The 21,008-nt window shown below is 44.8% G+C and overlaps 1 protein-coding gene across 2 annotated transcripts in view; it reads left to right on the top strand.

The window, feature by feature from the left end:
• Positions 1-21,008, top strand: part of MARCHF3 (membrane associated ring-CH-type finger 3) — a 130,181-nt gene that overhangs the window by 89,340 nt on the left and 19,833 nt on the right. Inside the window, exons 2-4 of one of the 2 annotated variants that reach the window (XM_045507777.2) lie at positions 678-764; positions 7,037-7,280; positions 10,276-10,480. In XM_045507777.2, coding sequence (XP_045363733.1) covers positions 7,093-7,280; positions 10,276-10,480 — 393 coding nt within the window. In that variant the 5' untranslated portion in view covers positions 678-764; positions 7,037-7,092. The remainder of the gene's footprint in view (positions 1-677; positions 765-7,036; positions 7,281-10,275; positions 10,481-21,008) is intronic. The other variant, XM_010971559.3, reaches the window with a different exon arrangement.

The following is a 21,008-nucleotide window of genomic DNA, read 5'->3' as shown; positions in this document are numbered from 1 at the left end:
TCCCCGTGACTCCCCCATCTCAGCAGGGCTCCATGTGTAGGAACCAGTTGTTATTTATAAGCGTGATTCAGCTGTCTCTGTGTCTTTGAACACACAGGGCTGTTGTGGGATTTTAATTGCCATTTTCATCTATATAATTAAAATTAAATGAAAAAAATGGATAGCCTCCAAAATCTGAATTAATTTCATGTGAACTTCTTGAGGGGAAAAAATATGTATAAATATGATCATTGTCACTTGATTTGCCATCAGCAGAACTAGAGGATTTTACCTGGCTGAAAATAAAATACAGTCATTTTAAATGGAAGAAAAAATGAGTCTGATACTTCTTGTAGCTGAGAATCAGTTTATCACATGGATGGGAAGCAATAACCATGTATACGGAGAACTAGTTGCTGTTACACTCTCTGGATCCACCTTGCTGTATGCTGGTCTGGGTTTTTTTTCTCCCCGTGGTTCATCGTTGGCGTTTACATATTTCTCAACAAAATGTCGTAACCTCCACCTTAGAACTTCCTTCATGCTCAGAAACGGGCATCCACTTGCTCACTCTGCTCTGTAAGTGTGACAGCGAGCACAGAGCAGGGCAGAATGAGATGACAAAAAGAGAGGTTTTGTTTTTGTTGTTTTTCCGGTTTTTTAAAAATTCATTGGGCAACCAGTCTTTCACTCTGCAGACTCATCAAGCACCTGATGGACATGTTTATAAAGACTTGGATGGTCACTTTATTTGGAATGACAAACTCTCCGCTCTACATAATGAGGTCAGTGAAGCATCCAGAAAAGAAATGTATAATTTGGTAGCTTGGGTCTGTAAGCACAGCCCTGCCGCGGCTATTTAAGTTTAATGAAGCAGCTACTTTGCCACTAACACACTCTTAGTGAATAGCCTCCTTGGCGTGTTTTTGAAAACTTAAATGTTGCTGGTAATCATGTCCCAGCAATCTCCTCGGAGAGCCTTTGTGCCCTGTTCTCAGAAGGAATATGCCACTTTTACATGTTAATGGTTTTGAAATTAGTCGTTTGCTCCATTTTCTTTGCAAAGGAAGGTCAGTGTGTGATTTCCTGCCTGCCTTCATTTTCTCTGAACATTCAGGATACTCTTAAATCAGTTCATCGGCCTTGCAGGGCACTGTCTGGTTATAACATGCCTGAAAAGCCGGGGAAATGTTCTGTCAAAGAGCGTTACTATTCTCAGAGACTGTTCTTAGAATTCAAAGTCTCAAAATCTAACTCAGAGGGGAAAGTTCCTGGACAGGCCATTATTGCTATTTTTTCCCCTTTCAATCACCAACCAGCTTGTATCACCCATTCCTTGGCCTCATTAGAGGAGGCCTTGCTCCCTGAACATGCAGCTCCTGCAAGAAGGTGAAGGGACATTCAGAGATCCCTTTTGAAGCAAATTTGCTCATGTAAAACTAAGGTCAGGCTTCTGAATCCCAGACCAGTGTTAATGATGCGCAACTCTGTGGGAGCAGAAAGCCATCTAGCCATTCCATAGTTCCACACTTTCATTCCCTCAAATTTAGGGCATCTGGTAGTTTCCCCTGACTTAGCAGGCGCATGACTGCTAATGGAAAAGTTCCATGTCCTCATGGCTCTGCAGCCCTGGAAAGAGTCTGGGGAACCCTCCAGACTGTTTGGTGGCCTCTGCTTTTCCTTGGCAAATATAAAGTAGGACATAAAATGGCTAGACCCTGACCACCAGAAACTTCCTAGGAATACCTAGTGAGTTTTCAAAAAATATTTGTTTGAATGGATGAAGGAATGAATGGATCTTTGATTTGCTCTCTTGACCATCTCTGGTTGTGGAGGTGACACAGGACCCTTCCAGGATATACTGGGACCTGAGGAGCCTACTTGTTAAAATCTCTGGAATTGGCATTAGGGTGGAATTTGGAAGTCCAGTCTTGCTTTTAAACTGCTCCTTCAAGCTTGGACCTGCTCAGACCACTGCCCAGGCAGCCCACACGACCAGGTAGTGCCAGCACACACACCCTCATGTTGTTATTTTCACCTTTAAATCCTGTGGGTAATTTTTATACCCAAATGGAGACGTCAGCATACCAGGTGCCTCCCTCAGAGAGCCTTCACACCCTACATCTAAGAGATTAAAGTTGACTTGGCACTGAAAATACAGGTCTGGTAGAAGCTGGCCTGAAAAGGCTCCTGGGAGTGGCTTGTATTTTATTTTCCAGTGTATTTATCATGCAGTAGATCAGCTAAGATAATGGAAGCTGATGTAACAAATAGATTGAAGTATCTCAAACATAATAGCGGTTTTTCATCATGTGTCTTTACTGAACATTTTCATGAGAAAGTGGAACCTGTGTTGGGGGATATGAAGGTGACAGGTCTAGGGAGAGTGAGGAGAAGCGGGCGTGAGGAAAAGACTTTTTGTGCTCCCAGCTGGGAGAGGTGGTGTGGGACAATGTCAGGGCTCAAGTGTGATCCAAAAGCTGCAGTGAGTACAACCTGACCAGCCACAGAGAAAGACAGTTTTAGAAGACCGAAACGAGATGCAGCCCAGGCAGGGAAAAGAGCAGGAAATAAGGTTAACATAGTAATAAACTGTGCATGTGCATGGATCCTGGCTCATGGCTCATTCCACCTTACAAAGCACGTTCACATGTATCATCTTATTTTCAGCCTCACAAACCAGATGAGGTGGCTCAGGAAGTATTAATACCCCAATTTCAATTATGCAGGAAATCTCAGCAAAGTCTGAGGGACTGCGTGGTGAACCAGGGTGCGGGCTTGGGTGTCCTGACTCTAACAACAGAGCATTTCCCGTAACTCCATTATCCTTATGGAGGTTGGGGAGGGGGTACTGCCGAGGCCAGAGGGCTGCAGAAGTGAGCAGGGCACGTTTCCCTGCCCTGCCCCACATCCTCTGGCCGCATCCTCATGCTGCCAGCCAGATTCCCATGGAAATCACTTACCATTGAAGCCCATTCAGAAATGCAGCCACGATCTGCTGCAGCCTGGCTGGGTCCTTGCTTTTGTGAAACTGTACTGTGTCCTTTAACGGGGTCAAAGTTTCACAGACAGGCCTTTTTATCTTAACAATTGTCTAATCAGGCTTTCATTTTTGTAACCATTCCCTACTTTTTCATTCGCCTCCCTCTCCTCCACCTAGTCCCAGTCCTCCCACTGAGTGCAGCTGAATTTGGCCAGCACCAAATCATGTTTTATTCCCAGCCTGAGGAATTATATAAGGTGTCAAGCCTGTCCAGCAAAGAACCCCTCCCATCAGTGTAATCGGAGGTTTCAAGTTTCTACAGACACTGCTCCTTCCCAGCGTCGCGTGTTTTTGTCCTGAGAAATCCCAGAGAACAGAATTCTTGGGTGGACGTCCTAGGAGCAGCACTGATAAGAAAGTGGTCAAATGGTGCTTGACATTTTGCAGAAAGATCAGTGGAAGAGCAGCGCTAGGCTAACAAACCCACAGCTCAGCTCTTTCTAGCATTCACGGCAACAGCCTGCTGTTTTCCCAGGTGGCTCTGGAAGAGACAGGGGAATGCAGTGGGCCATTTGTCACTGCCCCAGGTGCAACATATGTATGCCAATTGGTGCCCGAAGCTTGCGAGGCCCACTCCTGGCCCACCCACCTCTGGGCTTCCTTTGGCTGAGTCTGGGGAGACTGCTCCCGTCTCTCTTTCTCCACCTGATTAGATTCACTCTTCTGGGGCTGGAACCAACTTGGTCCCTCCCACCGAGATCAAGATGCCCAACTTCCGTGTCATCTCTCCCATCCCATTTTCAATTCAAGACTTTGAGGAGTGCGGGGACTCATCGCGGGCATGCCGGACTTAGTATCTCAGGGTTATTCTGCTGTGTGGTGGTCAGTGGATATGCTGGGCTGTTGTTCAATGAGTGCTGGACTCGACTCTCGTTTCAGCCAGGTCCTAAGTTGGTTTCAGGGTTCTGCAGGGATGACACAGAGGAAAAGCTGGCGCCTACTTGCAGAAGAAGCCAAGGTAGAGGAGCCTTTTGTTTCTTTATGCCCAACTCAGCAGTCGGCACCCTTTGTGAGTAGAATAAACTCATCAGATGGCGGATAATATCCCGTTCGCCATTGAGAAGACAAGTGAAACGAAGCATATCATCCAGAAGCGAAATTACAGATACAAAATAAGTGTAAGGGAAACTCTACTTCCAGAATTGTTTTAAGGACATTTTCTCACAGATTTAGGTCATACATCTAGAACTGCCCTTTTGTTGAGGACTTCATCTAGGTTGTAAGTGAATGAACTTGGGGACCCTGTGTGCCTGATTGACAGTCCCTCGCTGAAGGTAGCCTCACTGCTGACAAGCCTGGCCTTTTCTCCCTCTGCATCCCTCTCCGCCTCCTTCCAGCTCTGACGAGCGGAGGAAGCCCTTGGCCCTCAAGTTGGAGTTATGCAAAACCCGAAAATAGACTTTTGGAGTGTGCCCAGACATAATGATTCCACACAGCAAGAAGGTCACTGTGTCTGCTTTTCCTGCCAACACACCCCTGGCTCTTAATCTATGGCTGCCTTGTGAAGCATGAGAGCTGTGCCAGGAAGTTACACTTTGTGGCTGCGAGGCATTATGAGAATTTAAAATCGTGTCAATGGGGTTTTACAAGGGTAGGCCAGGGGAGGAGTGTTAGACATAGCTTTCCAAGCCGGCCTTTGGACATCCTCTTTGTGCTGTGGCCTGAGAGCTAGCATAATTTGGTTTAAAAAAAAAAAAAAAGCTATCTGACCCCAACTACAAATCAACTCCACCTTGCCAACCCTGCCAACCCTGCCAACCCTACCAAAAATGGACAAGACATCCACCCCAAAAGTTTACTGTTTGGTTATTCAAGCAGTGGGATTTTGAATAAGTTTTATTGTTTTCTTTTTGCTTTTCTGTACTTTCTATAACATATACTTCTTACTTTTGCAGTACGAAAAAAAAAAAAAACAAATCCTATTTAACTAGCTAATTTTTGTATTGATTCTTGAATGCCCGGTACCTGGGGGTTGAGAAGCCCAGCAGAGTCATGACAACAGCATAGAATGGGCAGCCCAACCTCTGCTCCCACATCAGGCTCCAGATCAGGGCTGGTGTCCACCCCTTTCCCCATTGCTGGGTTCCAAAGGGCCCCTGGGAGAGGCCAGACCGCAGACACTGGGAGGACTAGAGGCAGCCAAGGAGGAAAGGAAAGGGAGCACACTGGAGCGAGGCCAGCCAGACACCTCATCCGGAAGGAGGGGATTCCGTTCCCATCCAACTGGCTCTGATGGTCAGGCCTGCTTGATATGTGCTTGTCGGCTGGGACGGTGTCAGCTCGAGGTCACCTGGAAACATTGCATTCTCCTCCTGAGAATGTCCAGTTGATGCACATTGTTCTGGAAGTTGGGAAGATCCTATTTTCCAGAGCTGAAGGAATCGAGTAAAATGTGATAAATAGGGACAAATATTTGGGGGAAAAAAAACCCTTTGAGGAATTCCAAAAATCCTCTTAGGGTTGGGGCAGATTTATTTAGACTCCGGGCCTTGACCACCCGGACTGGTTATTGACAGGAACTCAGTCTGTCCACCAGTCCTGCTGCTGTCTACTGGTCCAGGCCATGCCAGCTTCAGGAGCTTGACGTGAGCAGGCTGGGCAGAGGCAGCCTGTGTGGACCATGAAACTGTGTCCTCTCATATAAAGAATTCCTCCTGCGAGTTTCTATCAAATCCTCTATTTCTTGTATGTCCTCACATGCAGATCTATTTTGGATGTAGGGTTCCTCACTCCAGGGTGTCTGAATGCTTTGAACTTGAGGTCAAGTTCAAGCCTCTACCCCACAGATCCAGAGCAGAATTTCTTGCAGACTACGATAGACTATGTATTAGGAGGTAAGGCCCTTATTAAGAATTCTTAATAAGGCGACAGAGATCTCATTCATCAGTTGCTTGTATCTACCAATGCGTTCCCCTACGATGACGCGGTGTCCTTGGATTATAGGTAGCACACAAAAAACCAAAAACTTAATATTAATGCATTGATTGTAATGTTCATTAAAAATATATGTAACAAGCTTATCAAACTTGTCATCTCCTGAATAACTTAATTGAAGACAAGGCTAAAATAAATTTTCTTTTTACCTATATAAATATTTTTTTTCTGTTTCTTTTCTACTACAGCTCATTACAAGAAATTGAAAATAGTTCCCTGTGCTATACAATAGATCCTTGTTGTTTATCTATTTAAATACAGTAATGTGTATCTGTTAATCCTAAACTCCTAATCTATCCCTCCCACTACATTTCCTCCCCCTGGTAACAACAGTTTGTTTTCTATGTCTGTGAGTAAACTAGGTTAAGTTTTTTAAGGAAGTTAATTTTCAAGACACATTAAGTAGATAATTTTATTACGGCACACAGATATGGCAAAAGTCATGAAGGTGGTACATTAACTGAGTGATTCATCTTCGGCAAATGTTGCCCCAAAAGGTGTTATTTGGCCAAATTCAGGGTTCTTTCTTTCTTTCTTTCTTCCTTTCTTCCTTTCTTGTTTCCTTTCTCTTTCTTTCTTTCTTTTTTCCTTCCTTCCTTTTTTTCTTCCTTTCCTTCCTTCTTTTTTCCTTTCTTTCTCTCTCTCTTTTAAATATTAGTGTCTCAGAAAGAAGCTGCATGGAGAATAAATTTCTTACAAGAACAAAAATAGTTGCAAATGGTTGTAATAATGATTCTAGTAAACTTTGAGAGAGTGTCAACAGACTTACTGCTTCTCTGGCCCAGAGTGAGAGAACTGCTTACCTCCTCTTCAGATCAGGCTTCAGAGCTATCATTCCCTCCCCTCTCCAATCCTAAATGTTTATGTGTACCAACACGCTCGCTGCCTTGTTCATAACCACGTCCACTGTTTCTCGTGGGCTCCGTGTGGACACGTGTATTAAACAGTAACAAGATAATATGCCACATCTGGGCTACCTCTGTTATTTATATTAAATAATGACATGATGATGGTGGCCAGTAATTCTCCATTTTCTATTAACCACCCTGCCCAAGTCAACTGTTTTCTGATCTCTCTTAGATGGAAATCCTGTATGAATGTGGAAGACATTAGCAGAGTAATTGCTGTCTGTTACCATGACAACCAGCCGCTGCAGTCACCTGCCCGAAGTGCTGCCCGACTGCACCAGCTCAGCCGCGCCCGTGGTGAAGACCGTGGAGGATTGTGGCAGCCTAGTGAATGGGCAGCCTCAGTATGTCATGCAAGTTTCAGCCAAGGACGGGCAGCTGCTGTCAACAGTAGTGCGGACACTCGCCACCCAGAGGTAGTACCACAATTAAAATCAATAAATCTGTAATCGAGCCAGAGGATTCTGTTAGACGGGAAATGCTAAAGGGAATGTAATTAGTGCTCAGGTCTTTGTGTCAGGTGAGAGGAGGTACTGGGTAAAAAAACCACGCAAGTTCTGTCATCGCTGTTTCTATAGCAATGGAGTAAATGCTAAAACTCACATTGTCGCGTTTTCCACTTAAAGTCACACTTGCAGATAGCCGGACAGGGAAGGACCCCACAAGACACAGGGTCGCTGGCGTTACATTTGTTATTTTGGCACTGCTACGGTAATTACATTCTTGTTGTCTCCAGGTGCTAGCCAGAGAAGCCCTTTGTTAGAACAGAAAGAAGGATTACTCTGATTTCAGGCTACTGAGCCAAAGTGACTGATTACATGGGCAAAACTTTGGAAGTGACATTCTGGTGTGCATGCTAATCAGCACCTAGAGATGACGGCCTGTCCAGGGCTATTTCCTGGGGCTGTCTCCTCTCTGGCACATCCCCACCTGGGGGCCTCTTCTGATGCCCCCCGCATCACTCCCCATACATCCCACTCATGATCCTTCGTACACACTCTGCCCTGAGAAGTTCTACTGTTAGAACTCCCACGGCTTGTCTCCCCTGGGTGATGAGCCAGAGCCAGGCTGAAGGCTCTGAGCAGCCCAGAGACGGCTCATCCGAGCCAACAGCACTTTGTCCCTGGAGGTCTCCCCGCTGCTCTTGCTGCCCAGTGGCAGGTTGGGAGCTACAGGCTGCACAGCCCACAGTGCTCCGTGGCTTCTGCAGCTTCCTTTCAGAATGGATAAGTGGGACTTTGACGTACAAATGGAAAATGTATTTCAGTGCTGTTCTTGCCAGCTGGTTTCAGCAGTGACACTTCCAGCCCCAAAACTGTGGGTCAGCCACTTGGGCCTTGACAGCTTACCTTGGTCTGATCAATTCAGCCAACCCCTCAGGTGCAGACACAGGCCCACCGATCCATACGTGCCTCCGCAGCCGGGCTCCTGGTGACAGCACCGCATGCTCTGTCGCCCCCCACCTGGATGTGGTGGCCACCAGACAGAGACTCACACACCCATGCATGTTGTAAACACTGTCCATGTGCTTTCTACTTTCAGTCTGTGCAGCTATGGCAAAGGGAAGAAACCAAAAAAAAAAAGTCAATATATATTTTTTCACCTCTGGAAAAACTTCTAACAATTGGTTAGGACTCAAAGTACAATGAGGCAGTGAGCATCATTGCTCATCTGTGAACTGAGACAGGTAACTGCTTCTGCCCCCGTCACCCCTGAGCCATCAAATACCTCATGTGTTCAGGAAGGACTGACTGCAGAGCTGAAATGACTGAGACCTGTGAGCCAATGTGTGTGTGTGTGTGTGTGTGTGTGTGTGTGTGTGTGTGTGTGTGTGGCATTTTTGCATGTTTGCCTACCATGTAGTAATGTAAACCAGCGGTTTGGTTTTTTCCCTTTTTTAAAAAATAATTGTACATGCATTTGGCTCAATGTGAATGATGGTTACCAGGAATAATGAGAGGAAAAAGTCAGCTCTTTAAACTCTCTTTTCCCACCCCTGAGCATGATGGGGTCTTTTGGCAAGTGGGAAGGAGATCTTTTCCTCTTTTAATCCCATTTTAGCCTTCACACATTCCCAGGATCATCCCCAGAAAGGCCTTTGGGAAACAGTAGTGTTTCCATGGCTGTTTTCATTTGGACCAAAGATGGACTCAGAGAGAGTGGTGGGCGTGAACCTGGGTTACTGTCATCTTTGGGGGACGGGAAGAGACAGGGGAGGGTGGGTACAGAGGCTGGTCCTTGGGTTTTCGCATAGAATGATGACATTTTAAAATCTATTACCCAGTAAAGGACCTCTAGCAATATACGATGACATTGATCCAAGAGGGATAGTCCTCTCATAGGACATAGAGTCCACTGAGACGAGAGGTCATCCTAGTTTGAGCCTTCCATTGGCCACTGACTTCTGTGATGAGGGCCATGTTATTTGATTTTCCCCAACCTGAGTTTTTCTACAAGTGAAAAATAGTTAGCATTAACTAGGCATTTACTATGTGCTGGTTCCTCTTCTAAGCTTCTAATCTGGACTATCTTTTCTCATCTTCACGGTCGCCATATGAGAAAGGCACTGTTCTCTGTACCCATTATAGAGATGAGGAAACTAAAGTCCAGATAGATGACATTACTCACCCACAGTTAGCCAGCTTGTGAGCAGGAGAGCTGGGGTTTGAGCCCAAGCAGCTGGACTCCAGAGCCTGCCTCGTGATCCACTATACTGTGTGCTCTCACGGAACTGCAGGGGCGGTATTTCCACGTTAACGGCCAAGCTCTAGACTGGCCACCTTGATAGGACATACCTTTACTCCCTCAGCATGGTGTCCTCAGCATTCCAAAGAACATCCCGGGAAAGCTCCAAGGACTGACCCGCCCCAGCTCTGCGCTCTGCTCACACTGCAGTTCTGTGCAGCGGCTTCAGGGTTGGCTGCCAGTCCGTTTCCGTCCTCATTCTCCCATCCAACTGAAAGGATAGAAGAGAGGAAACTCTGGTTATTTACAAATGTCCCAGCCTGGTTCAAAAGACCTAATTTGTCTAGAAACCACAACTGGTGCCATTTCAAAATAATTTCATAAAGGCAAGAGATGATTTTCATTTTTTGATGGGGAGTTTGCCTGAACTACGTCGATGTCCAAGGGAAAATTAACACGTTGCTCCTTTTTACTTGCTTATGGCCCTGGGCCCGCCTGCTGTGATATCGGTGATCCCGTATTTCTTTGTATTGGCAAAAGTATGTGCCCAGGGACTCTGGCCCCCGCTTCCAAATGCCAGCATAGATCTCGGGTTTTAAAAAGAGACACCTGTCTGTTCTGAGCAGCTGCCATGGGGAAAGGCTCAAAGGACACAGAGCCAGAGGACCATGGCGTGGCAGTGGTTTCCAGCACAGTGACCAGCTGGTGCCCCTCCTTTTCTTGCAGCCCCTTCAATGACCGGCCGATGTGCAGGATCTGCCACGAGGGCAGCAGCCAAGAGGACTTGCTCTCTCCATGTGAATGTACAGGGACCTTGGGGACAATTCATCGGAGCTGCCTGGAGCACTGGCTGTCATCCTCAAACACCAGCTACTGTGAACTCTGCCACTTCAAGTTTGCAGTCGAGCGCAAACCCAGGCCGTTAGTGGAGGTCAGTAATTGGGGCACGTCTTGAAAACTTAGCTCTAATGAGCAAATGATGTTTGCTTTTATGTCCAGATCACAAACCCTGTGCAGCTTCACTGAAGCACAGTAATAGCTCTGTGTGTGTGTGTGTGTGTGTGTGTGTGTGTGTGTGTGTGTGTGTGTGTGTGTGACACATACAGAGCAAGCACTCAGGAGCCAACAGTAGAAAGGTGACCTCCACAAGGTGGAGATGAGAGAATAGAAGAAATCAGTGTTGGTGGGCAAAGGGGAGGGATAAATTAGGAGTCAGGGATTAGCAGATACAAACTACTATATGTTAAACAGATAAACAACAAGGTCCTAATGTATAGCACAGAGAACTACATTCAGTATCTTATCATAACCTATAATGAAAACAAAATATGCATATAAAACGGAATCACTATGCTGTACACCAAAAACTCACACAGCGTTGCAAATCAACTGTACTTCATTATAAATCAACTATACTTCATTTAAAAAGAAAAGAAAGAAATCAGTGTGAGGAGAAAGGGCAAGTTTCGGGACTTGATCTCCATTTTTCCATTCCTGTGATGTGGAGCCAACAGATCAAACACTTTTCTCTTTGAACACCATCTGCCCATCTTGAAGCAACAGATAAATGGGCATTTGGGTTGCATATTCTGAGAGGTCTTTGTGACAAAATATGGCTGCCTGGTATAATGGATATAGACCTGGAATTCCTGGGTTTGAATAGTTCTATGACCCTGGGTAAGCTCCTTCACCTCTTGCAATTACTATGAGAATTAAATGAGTTAATATTTATAACACACATAATACCAGCTACATATACAAGCATTTGAATAAAAAAAGTCTTTCCTAGGAAATTATATGCAAGCTTTTTTCAGCTAATAACCTAGTATTGGAATCTCTTTTCTTAAACCCAGGCATTAAAATGGCAGGACATTCCCTTTCCTCTTTTAGGGGCCACATGATTCTGGTCTTGTATTAGCCAGGGGAATTGGAAAAAAATGTTAGGTTATTTTTGCTTTCTCTCCTACCCCTCAACTTCTGGTCAATCAAAAACTTGGATATTGGCAACAAAAAATATTCTAGTATATCATGAATCAGTGCTGGCTGAAAGAAACCTGAACAGTGTGCCTATAATCCAGGGGGGCTGATAACCTCCTTATTTCAGCAACTGACCCAGTGGAACTTCAGCATTAAACTAGAGCTGGAAATCAAGAAGCCATTCTTGGAGACTATTTACAACGGTGTGTTAGCGCCTCTGCACTAAGGCTCTAGAGAACTCTTGGTTTTGACCTTGAAAATGTAATCAGGACCTGTAACTGGGGACTGTTTTAGCTACGATTTGCTTGCCAAATGGCACAACATTTATTTGACTTGCCCCAATGAACTCTATGCTTTTTTTTTTTTAAGACTCTGGATCAAGTGACCAGCTAATGTAGGCATCTTGCTGGTTGGCATCCACTTTCAGAAATTCATCTTTGTAGCGTGCCATGAGGGATTTGGCCCTATGCCAGGTTCATTGGGATTCACATTTCAGAACTTCTGTGCAGGGGGGAAATATAATTAAATAATAAACAAAGGAGGTGAAGATTTCCAAGCCCAATGGCAAAAGTTAAAAAGCAGCCTATTGCTCCTTTCCAGAAACGTTTGGAACCTCCCCAAGTTGATTTTGCAGCTTCTTTCAGGGAAGCTGGCTTCCCAGGGTAAGAAAACCCTGCTTTGAATGGACTGCATCCAGGGGTCTATATTACTAATATCTCCCCAAGTAAAGAAGGCTTTTATTTTTGCTTGGTTAAAAACCCCAGCGTGTGTGTGCAGAATAGATAACAAAGGCGGGTAGGTGTGTGCGTGCGTGTCAGATAACATGCATGTGTCAAATCGCCCAGCGAACCCTTTGAGTCTCATGGAGGGTCACGTACTCTGACAGAGAGGTTTCTCAAGAGCTGCTGATGTCGGACTGTAGACAGTGTCCAGCATCCTAGGCAACTGTCATTAAATGAGAAAACAAGGCAAATGACCTTGAGAATGTGTGAGGTGCTCTGCAAGATTTAGGGCCAAGCCTACAAAAACTTCACCCAAACGGTCACTGGTGGTGAAATTTTCATTGCACAAATGGAATGTGACATTTTTCAGAGTTAATGATGATTGAACAAGTTGAAAGCGAAAGGCAGACCTTCTCAAGCTGGGGAGGCTGGCCGTTTGATCATCCCATGGCGAAATGAACTTGCTGTTTGACCACAAGCAATAAAAAGAAGTTGTCTTTGGTTTCTCAGCTGGAGGACAAATGAGAACCAGGTGCAGGCAGATTTTTAAACAAATGACATTACTAATTGACTTCTCTCCTCTTCCCAAAGATTTATTCAGGGTGAGCATTGCTTCTCAATATGTTTACCCCAAGATAAAGATGAATCTTTTTAGTACATCAGCAAAACCTGCTTCTTTGGGTTGAACATTAGGAGGATTGTTTATTTCTCATTTTCACTCTTTTAATTGCTTTAATCATTACTTTATTTACCAGTTGGATCTGCCTTCTCATTAAATCAAGAAAATTTCCTCACGTTTAATTTCAAAATCGATGTGATAATAACAACTCCCATTGCTAGAGGAAGCAGTTGAAAAAGTCATTTATAAATTTTAATTGTCAGCCTCCAGACATTACATCGGTCGGAATTGCTTTAACACATCAGACTCCCATCTTTAGGAAACTCTCAGCCTTCATTCTGCATAAGCCTTCATCTTCCTCATACTATGTTCTGAAGACACTTCTTCATGGCTTTCCTACACTCTCTACAGCCAACAGTTGGATGTTCATTTTTAACAGAACCCTGAGCTGTTGCCTGTACACAGGCTGCTTCATGAAGTCTTTCCTCCCCCATCCCAGCAAAAGGGAGATCAAATCAATAGGCTGTGTTTATTAGCTTCTCCAAACCGGGCATCACCTCTCCACTTACCACTGACCCCTGGGTGGCGTGGCTCAGTTTCTCTGAGCTGCAGTACAGAGGAGGGTGAGCTAGGCGCTCTCCGTGATCTCTGTGGTCTCTATAAGGCTCAAGTTCTTGTGCAAAAAACCACATTCTACACTTAAAATGAGTACATTGTATGGCAAGTAAATTACACTGCAGTCAGTTGCTTCTGTGTATCTACTTACCTACCTGCCTACGAAGCCAGACTAAATCTTTTAGTCTTTTAAGTTCATTGCCAATTTTATACCCTAAATATTTTCTGGGTGTTACTTGTATAACAAGAGCTAGTTTCAACCCAAGAGAGCTACACTGGTTTATTCAATTGTGGGTGAACTTCCTCTATTGTCCAGCTCAAATTAAGTCATAAGATCTGCGTCTGCTTTGGCAAAGCTTGAAGGAAAGCATTTGGAACTATACACAGTAAAAAAGGAAGAGCAGATAGAACCCACATACATTTCATATCTACACAGCTAGCACTTCTCTCATGAAGGCTACGTATTTTTTGTTGATGATGGAAGATGTACCTAGTGGCAATTTGTCAGATGAATGAGCCCCAAGAACATTGACCTGGTAGAATGCAGTAAATAGACATCACTAACCATAAAAGGATTCACTGAATGACCAGCCTGCGTGGTTTTATAGTCTCCTTCCTGCTCATTTTCAGTTTTCCCCATTTCTCTCTGTAGTTGAACTCTAATATTATGCTTTTATTAGGGTGAAATACAGCAAACCAATAAAAACATCACAATTTCCTGAAATTGTGTGCCTTGACTTCTGCCTATTGCCATGATTGCAGATCTGACTGCGCACTTTGCCAAGGAAGCCCAGCTTACTCTGTGCAAATAGCATGCTTGCAACATCAGCTCCCGGTGATGGGAGTATCTGCCAGTGGGCCTTCCGAAGACATGTATCAGGAACACTCCTACCCCTGCCCAGGAAACTCATGAAGTAATAGATCAGCTAAACAATGCTGTGATTAACACCAAACAGCCGGGAAATGGTGGGGGAAATGGTGGAAATCTGCAGGAAACGCTTCCTCGGCTCTGATCTTCCTCCAATCAGAGAGACAAGGTGATTTTTCACAGAGGGAGTGATTAGGCTTCCGTATTCCTGCTTCCTTTCCACAGACCCAGCTGATTGATAAGAATTGTATGAACGATTTACAAGCTGTTCCCTGTGAGTCAAAGGCTGAACTAAACTGAAACTGAGAATGTTTTCATACATATCAGTTCCTCAGAATAATGGGATGGAAAGCTCAGGAGATGAGGCTAAAGGATTTTTTTTCAGACTTTTTTTTTTTTTTAAGTCACTGTTGGAAAATGGTTTTTAAGTGTGCTCTGGATTCAGTGTCATCCACTGAATCCAGATGAGCAGTGGTGAGCTGCCGCCGACAAACGACTTAGTACCTTGGCGCTTGCTACTGAATAGATTTCAGACTTCTCTGAAACCCTCGTACTATGTTTGTGTCAGACTTAGGTGGGGACGTTGCTCCAATCATTGTACTGGGATTTGCTTTGTTGTGATTTTTAATGTATTCGTTTAAGCAAAAACCTGAGCTTTTGGTTTCAGAATATTCATTTTCCTTGGCAAATCCTTCTAGCATTGGGATAACTAGGGGATGACATCATAGAGGATATAAACTGATTCGAGGAGCTTCCCGGGCACAAGGACCACCCACTCCCCCCAAGGAAGGCAGGCAAGCTCCCCTCTTCTTTCCAACTTGTGAGCGTTGCCAACAAGCAAGGTGGAGGGACCAGAATCTCAGCCTGTGATAGGCAGTCACAGAGCCTCTGTTCATTCAATAAATGGATGAGTGGAGAACTGCCCCACCATTGCCAACCATATATCGCATTTGGGGCCTGTGGTTGTAAATCAAAGAAACTGACCCGTTGCCCTTACAGTTCAAGACAGACACAAACAAGGGCTTACATAATACAAACTAGCACCACTGCTTTGAGCCACACAAATGCCATGATTCTGGCAAATCCTAGCTCCCATCCAGTCACCAGTCCTCAATCAGGTTTTAAGTCATGGCAGCCCAGTATGTCCTGTAACCAGTGAGGAGAGGCTCCCACCCCTCAGTCCCCCGGGCTGATCAGGCCCCCTCTTGCCAGGTCTGTCTCAGTTCTTCCATCTCAGCAGTCCCACCTGCTCCAGGCCGGGGCCTCGCCAAAGCAGAGTCAGGACTTGTAGCATGAAGGACAAAGGAAAGATTACATACCAGAAAGGGAGTACATGGAGAGACTTCAAGTCTGTTTTATGGAGAACACAACAGGCCCTCCCACCGAGTGAAATCTGTGCCAGTGACTTCTCCACGCAGGGCTCACTGTCGCTGCTGGGGCTGCTGTCCCACAACCGTGGGACAACCAGCTGGCTGCCAGCCATCTCGGTGAGAACCCAAACAAATCATTCCTCTTACAGCACCGGCCTCCTCACCAGTGAAACAGCAGAACTAGCGGACTGGCACCCTCATTCAGGCACACGGTGTGCTTTATTGAATTAACCTGCTTTTACATTTGGGTGCTTTCAGGTGGGACGCGCGGGCTCCATTTCTTCCAACCCCCCCCCGGAGGGGGGGGGGACTGGCGTGCGCATGTCTCACCTGAAGGCATTCAAAAAACTTTTTTTTTGCTTACACCCATCCAGCCCTCTTTACCCTCTTGCGTTACATGCCTACTATTTACATTTAAAATTCTAGAACAGGGTGATTTCTCCCACCTTTAAAAGAGTCCTCTAATGCCATGTGGTTTATTCCTACCAATACCTTTCTTCCAGGGTAGCAAAGACTAAACCTAATGACTTCACTCCTCATTGTAAGTGAGCTGAAATGGCTGGTTCAAAACCCCATGAAATATGAACCACCAAGAGACAGGTGACTAGCATGGACAGTGGTGAGAAGTACCTTGCGCTGCCACGTGCCTTAGTGTTGGCCAAACACTTCCTTCACCTCCCATAAGGTTGCTGAGCAGGCCAGCAGCTACCACATGGACTGGTGGCCTTGGTCCAACAGTTGAGATGACCTGCCTGCTGACTGAAGTCCAGCAGTCCCTGATCCTGCAGGTGTTCAGCCTGGGATTTTTCTCTTGGTTCTGGTGGCTAATTTGGCAGTTGCTTCATTACTTAAAGCTTAGTGACAAAGAAGCTGTTGTAAGGTATCTATTAAATTCACAGCTTGCTTCATTAAAAGTCGCTTCATTAAAAAAGCAAGCCAACCGAAGTGTTCACATGGCCATGCCAGATGGAAGGGAGCTAACTGCCTGGTGCCGGGGTTTTCAGCCCAACCACTGCTGGGAAAAGACTGATTTGGAGGGGAAATCCTGTTCTAGGCATAAAGAGAATGACATGACCAATTCTATTGTTTTGAATTGTATTCATACTTGCAGTAAACTTGGGCTGAAATACGAATTAGAATTCACATTGTCAAGAGGCCGTTTCTGGGTCCTAGTGGCTGCCCTCTGCCTCTCCCCATCTGAGGACCTCCAGGAGCCGAGGCACAAAGGTGTAAAACACCAAGAAGTGTTTCACACAACTTTCTAATTTTAATTACTCTGTTTTAAAAAATACAGAGGGCAAAGAATACTATATCAAACAGGTGTGTATCCTCCACCTAGAAATAACGAATGCTACCGTTTTGTGAGTAATATGCCTTTCAAAGAATGGCCTCTTGAGGAGATATGGAGAAAAGGTCTGTCCCCTCCACTAACTCATCCTCACATAGTCTAAATACAGGAGACAATTCAGCCAGGTTTTCCTTAGGCACATCGGGCCAAGAACAAGAAGTGGGACAACATGAGACAGATAATCCTGAAAGATTCTGGACTCTCTGAGCTAACTCCAAACGTGAGGACAGCTAGTACAGGCAGGGCTGGCCACCAAGGGGTCCACGTCTTTGAAAGGCCGACATTTAGACATCAGCGTGGGCATTCAGCGAGTGGGGGAGGCGGAGGTGAAAGTGTCCCTGGGCAGCTGGTAAGAGAGCTTTGTAAAGTGGAGTCTGATGGAGAAGCAATGAAATGTCACCGAATGATTGCGTCCGGTAATCATCTCTCTCCTGAGTCCTGCCGAAATAACAAGGCACGGCTCGCTAGCGGGAACTGCCCCGTGCACGTAGAAGGCACCAGGTTGAACTGAAGGGAGACGTAAATTGCATAAGGCCTGGTGCAGACTTCAGATGCAGAGAATCTCAGAATATGCATAAAACTCCCTGCTGAGGGCCTCTACCTGCCCTCCTCTTGCCTTCTCAGTTTTAAGTGTCAACACCTGACACTTTTAACTCTGGAGAAAGACTACACATTTTTAAACAAATAATGGTGTGAAATACGGTGTGCAGTACATGATTATGGTTAAATGCTGCCTAATGGACAATTATATTTGAATGAGCAAAGTGGAGAAGTATCTTCAGTTAGGCAGTGGGAGATCAGTGGTCACTTGTTCACTGAATAACACCCTGCTTTGCTCATCTGTGGTGAGAACTTCGTTTTCTAGACTAGGCATAGATCTTGACATGACACTCCGATCCAGTGGCGTTCACTAATTTCACTTGGAGCCCATCTATTTTTATCCTTAAGATGTTCACACCCCAGAGTGTTTTCTTCTTAAATTATTTAACCATTTCTGGGCAAAGGGAAAATATGACATGCTATACACATTATGTAACCATTTCCTTTGAATGCCTCAGGTATCCCTAACAGACACTATCCCACTTTGTAGATGAGTAAGCTGAGACTCTGAGATATTGTCGTTGTTCAGAGATCTTAAATACCTTCGGCCACAGGGCTAGTAAGTGGAGAAGGCAGGAGAAGAATCCAAGTCCCTCTGGCCCCTGAGTCCATGCACTTCCCACCACACCTGGCTTCTTCCTTCCTGGCTCAAGGCTACTTTCTCTCCCTCGCTCACTGACACACCCGGGCACAAGCACGCACAGAACGAGGGCTTCCTTACCAACAACCAGCCTTTCTAAGGAACTAATGTGCTGCAGAAAGGGGAGAATGAAAAAAGTGGATTGAAGCCCTGATCTCCTCTGGATGTTGACTTCGTCTATTAAATCCAGGGCTGTCAGTGAGGAAGGAGGGTTGAACAGGTAGAGCAGAGAGGATTTTTAGGGCAGTGAACCTATGCTGTATGATACCACAGTGGTGGCTACATAGCATTATTTGTCCAAACCCACACAATGTGCACCCAGAGTGAACCCCAATGTAAACTGCGTACTTTGGGTGATCATATCATGTCAATGTAGGTCCATCGATCCTAACAAATAGACCACTGTCGGGGGAGGGTGTTGATAATGGGGGAGGCAGAGGGTATAAGGGGAACTCTCTGTAGTCTCCACTCAATTCTGCTGTGAATTTAAAACTGCTCTAAAAAATAAAGGGGAAAAAACCGCACTGTGCCAGATTGAGTGCTGGGATGGTGGAACGGCATTCCTCCTCTGTGCCTCTGATGCCCGAGTCTAGTTGGGAACCAAAGCTCTTAGGTACACCTCCCTACTAGAAGCCAGAAAAGTCATTCTTCGTTTCCAAGGGACTTGACATACCTTTTCTCTTTTCCTTTTAATCTAGTTACTCTGCCTCTGCATTTGAGTCTTTATTTCAGTAAATTGTTATGTCATCCATTTCTTCTGAGATCTCTCCTAAGGGAGAGATGTTATGACAAAGCCTGATGAACTCCAAATGTTTCCAAGCCTTCTCCCTCCTTTCAGGAACAGGTCGTGAAGGTTCATCCCTCATAATATGGCTGTACACACTTGTGAGATGAATTCCTTTGAAGACCGGCATCTAGCTAATTAGATTGGTAGAACTGGTTTTCCCACTCATGAAGGAAAACATAGGTTTTTCTCTTGAATTATTTATAGAATTGCTCAGTTCTTTGCTGGACATTCTTGACAGGTGCAACAGATTTGGGGAAAGAAAAGAAAGACCCTACCGGGTCTTATGGCTTTGCATTCCTCCTCTGTTGTTCACTGACTGTATCTTCCCGTGTGGGGCCTCATCACTGCCTGCCTTCATTTGTGAAGAGATGGGGACCCCATGAGATTGTCTGGGAAAAAACCGTTTCTTGCCATCCATTATCACAGAGCTGGGGATATATGTTTACACCATTATGGATATATGAGAGGAAAGTTATGTTTGTGTGTGTATAACATGAGAGAGGGGGGAAAATGCTTTTGAAGCTTTTAATTTAGAATACTGAAAAACAGGGTTAATTCTTAGGTGTGCCACTGATGAAAATGTGTTCAGGTCTGTTTGTGAAGATTGAGGTCAGATTAAAAGAAGAAAATGAAATATTTCCTACTCATTATGTTATCATCACTTCACTTCAAGCAATGCTGTTAGAGATGGAAGGCTGGCATCAACGGTGAAATTCAAAATTTTTTAGGAGTCTGAGGAAAAATGGCTAGTCTAGTATATATGAAATGCAGCTGGCAGGTAGCAACAGCGGGAAAGTTGTAAAAAAGAATTTATAGGCATTAAGGACTTATATCTGTGTAGAATCAATAAAAGCAGAAATCAGGAGATGAAGAGAAAATGTTCACTATCCTAGAAGATTATGCTGCCCCTCCCGGCACTCTGCCTCCTTCCAAAGGCTAGCTCTTTGCATGAAGGCTGGTAGGTGATGGAAGAAAAGGCATGAGAGATGAAAGTAATAAAATGGCTCTAATATTTTTCTAAACACTGGCTCATCTCCTTAAAAGCTATGACTTTAATGTTGAAACCCAGAAGTTATCCGTTCATCAAAACACACAATTTTCAGCTGTTTGCAAGACGTACCTGACAGATACCTATATCTGAAAAATAACTCTATTAGATGAAGACGTGGCAAAGCGGAAGGAAATATCTACAAATCAGAATCCCTGCAAGCAGAGGGACTCTTCGGGGAAATCTACAGGACACTTCAAATTATTTTTACCAAAGATGTTTTCCAGTCTCAGATTTTTAAAACACCTCATTTCAGATACAAGTCGTATACCATACAGTTCACGGATTTGAAGTGTACAACTCAGTGACATTCAGTGTGTTCACAGAGTTGTGGAATCACCATCACTATCAATTTTAGAACATTTTCCAGCTCCCCAAAAAGGAACCTCACACACTTCAGCCTTCACTCTCCAGTCCTCAGATCCCCATCCCCACCCGTCCCCTGGCCCCGGCAACCAAGACTCTCTTTTATTTCTCTATGGATTTGCCTATTCGGGACATTTCCTATCAATGGAACCCTGCAGTATGTGGTCCTCTGTGACTGGTTTCCTTCACGTAACAAAATGTTTGCAGGGTCCAGTCTCAGATTTATAGAAAATGTACCTTAACCTTCCTTGCTATCACCATCATTTTATTTTTGACTTCCTGTCAATATCCTATTTACTTTAAATACTACTCCTACTCGTAGACACTGCCAGGTACCGAGTCCTAACCCTGTGCCAGGCACTTTTGTGTTCTATCTGTAGGTACAACCTTCTGCACTTTAGAAAGGAGGAAACTGGCACAGAGACGTGAATGGTTTTTCCCCTCTTAAAGATTTGCCTTTTCCCCATCACAATTTATGTGATGAAACCCTGTTCAGTTT

The sequence above is a fragment of the Camelus bactrianus genome, chromosome 3 (assembly GCF_048773025.1).
Source record: "Camelus bactrianus isolate YW-2024 breed Bactrian camel chromosome 3, ASM4877302v1, whole genome shotgun sequence".
Classification (NCBI taxonomy): domain Eukaryota; kingdom Metazoa; phylum Chordata; class Mammalia; order Artiodactyla; family Camelidae; genus Camelus; species Camelus bactrianus.
The sequence above is the reverse complement of the archived record's forward strand: the minus strand, read 5'-3'. Positions and strand labels throughout refer to the sequence as shown.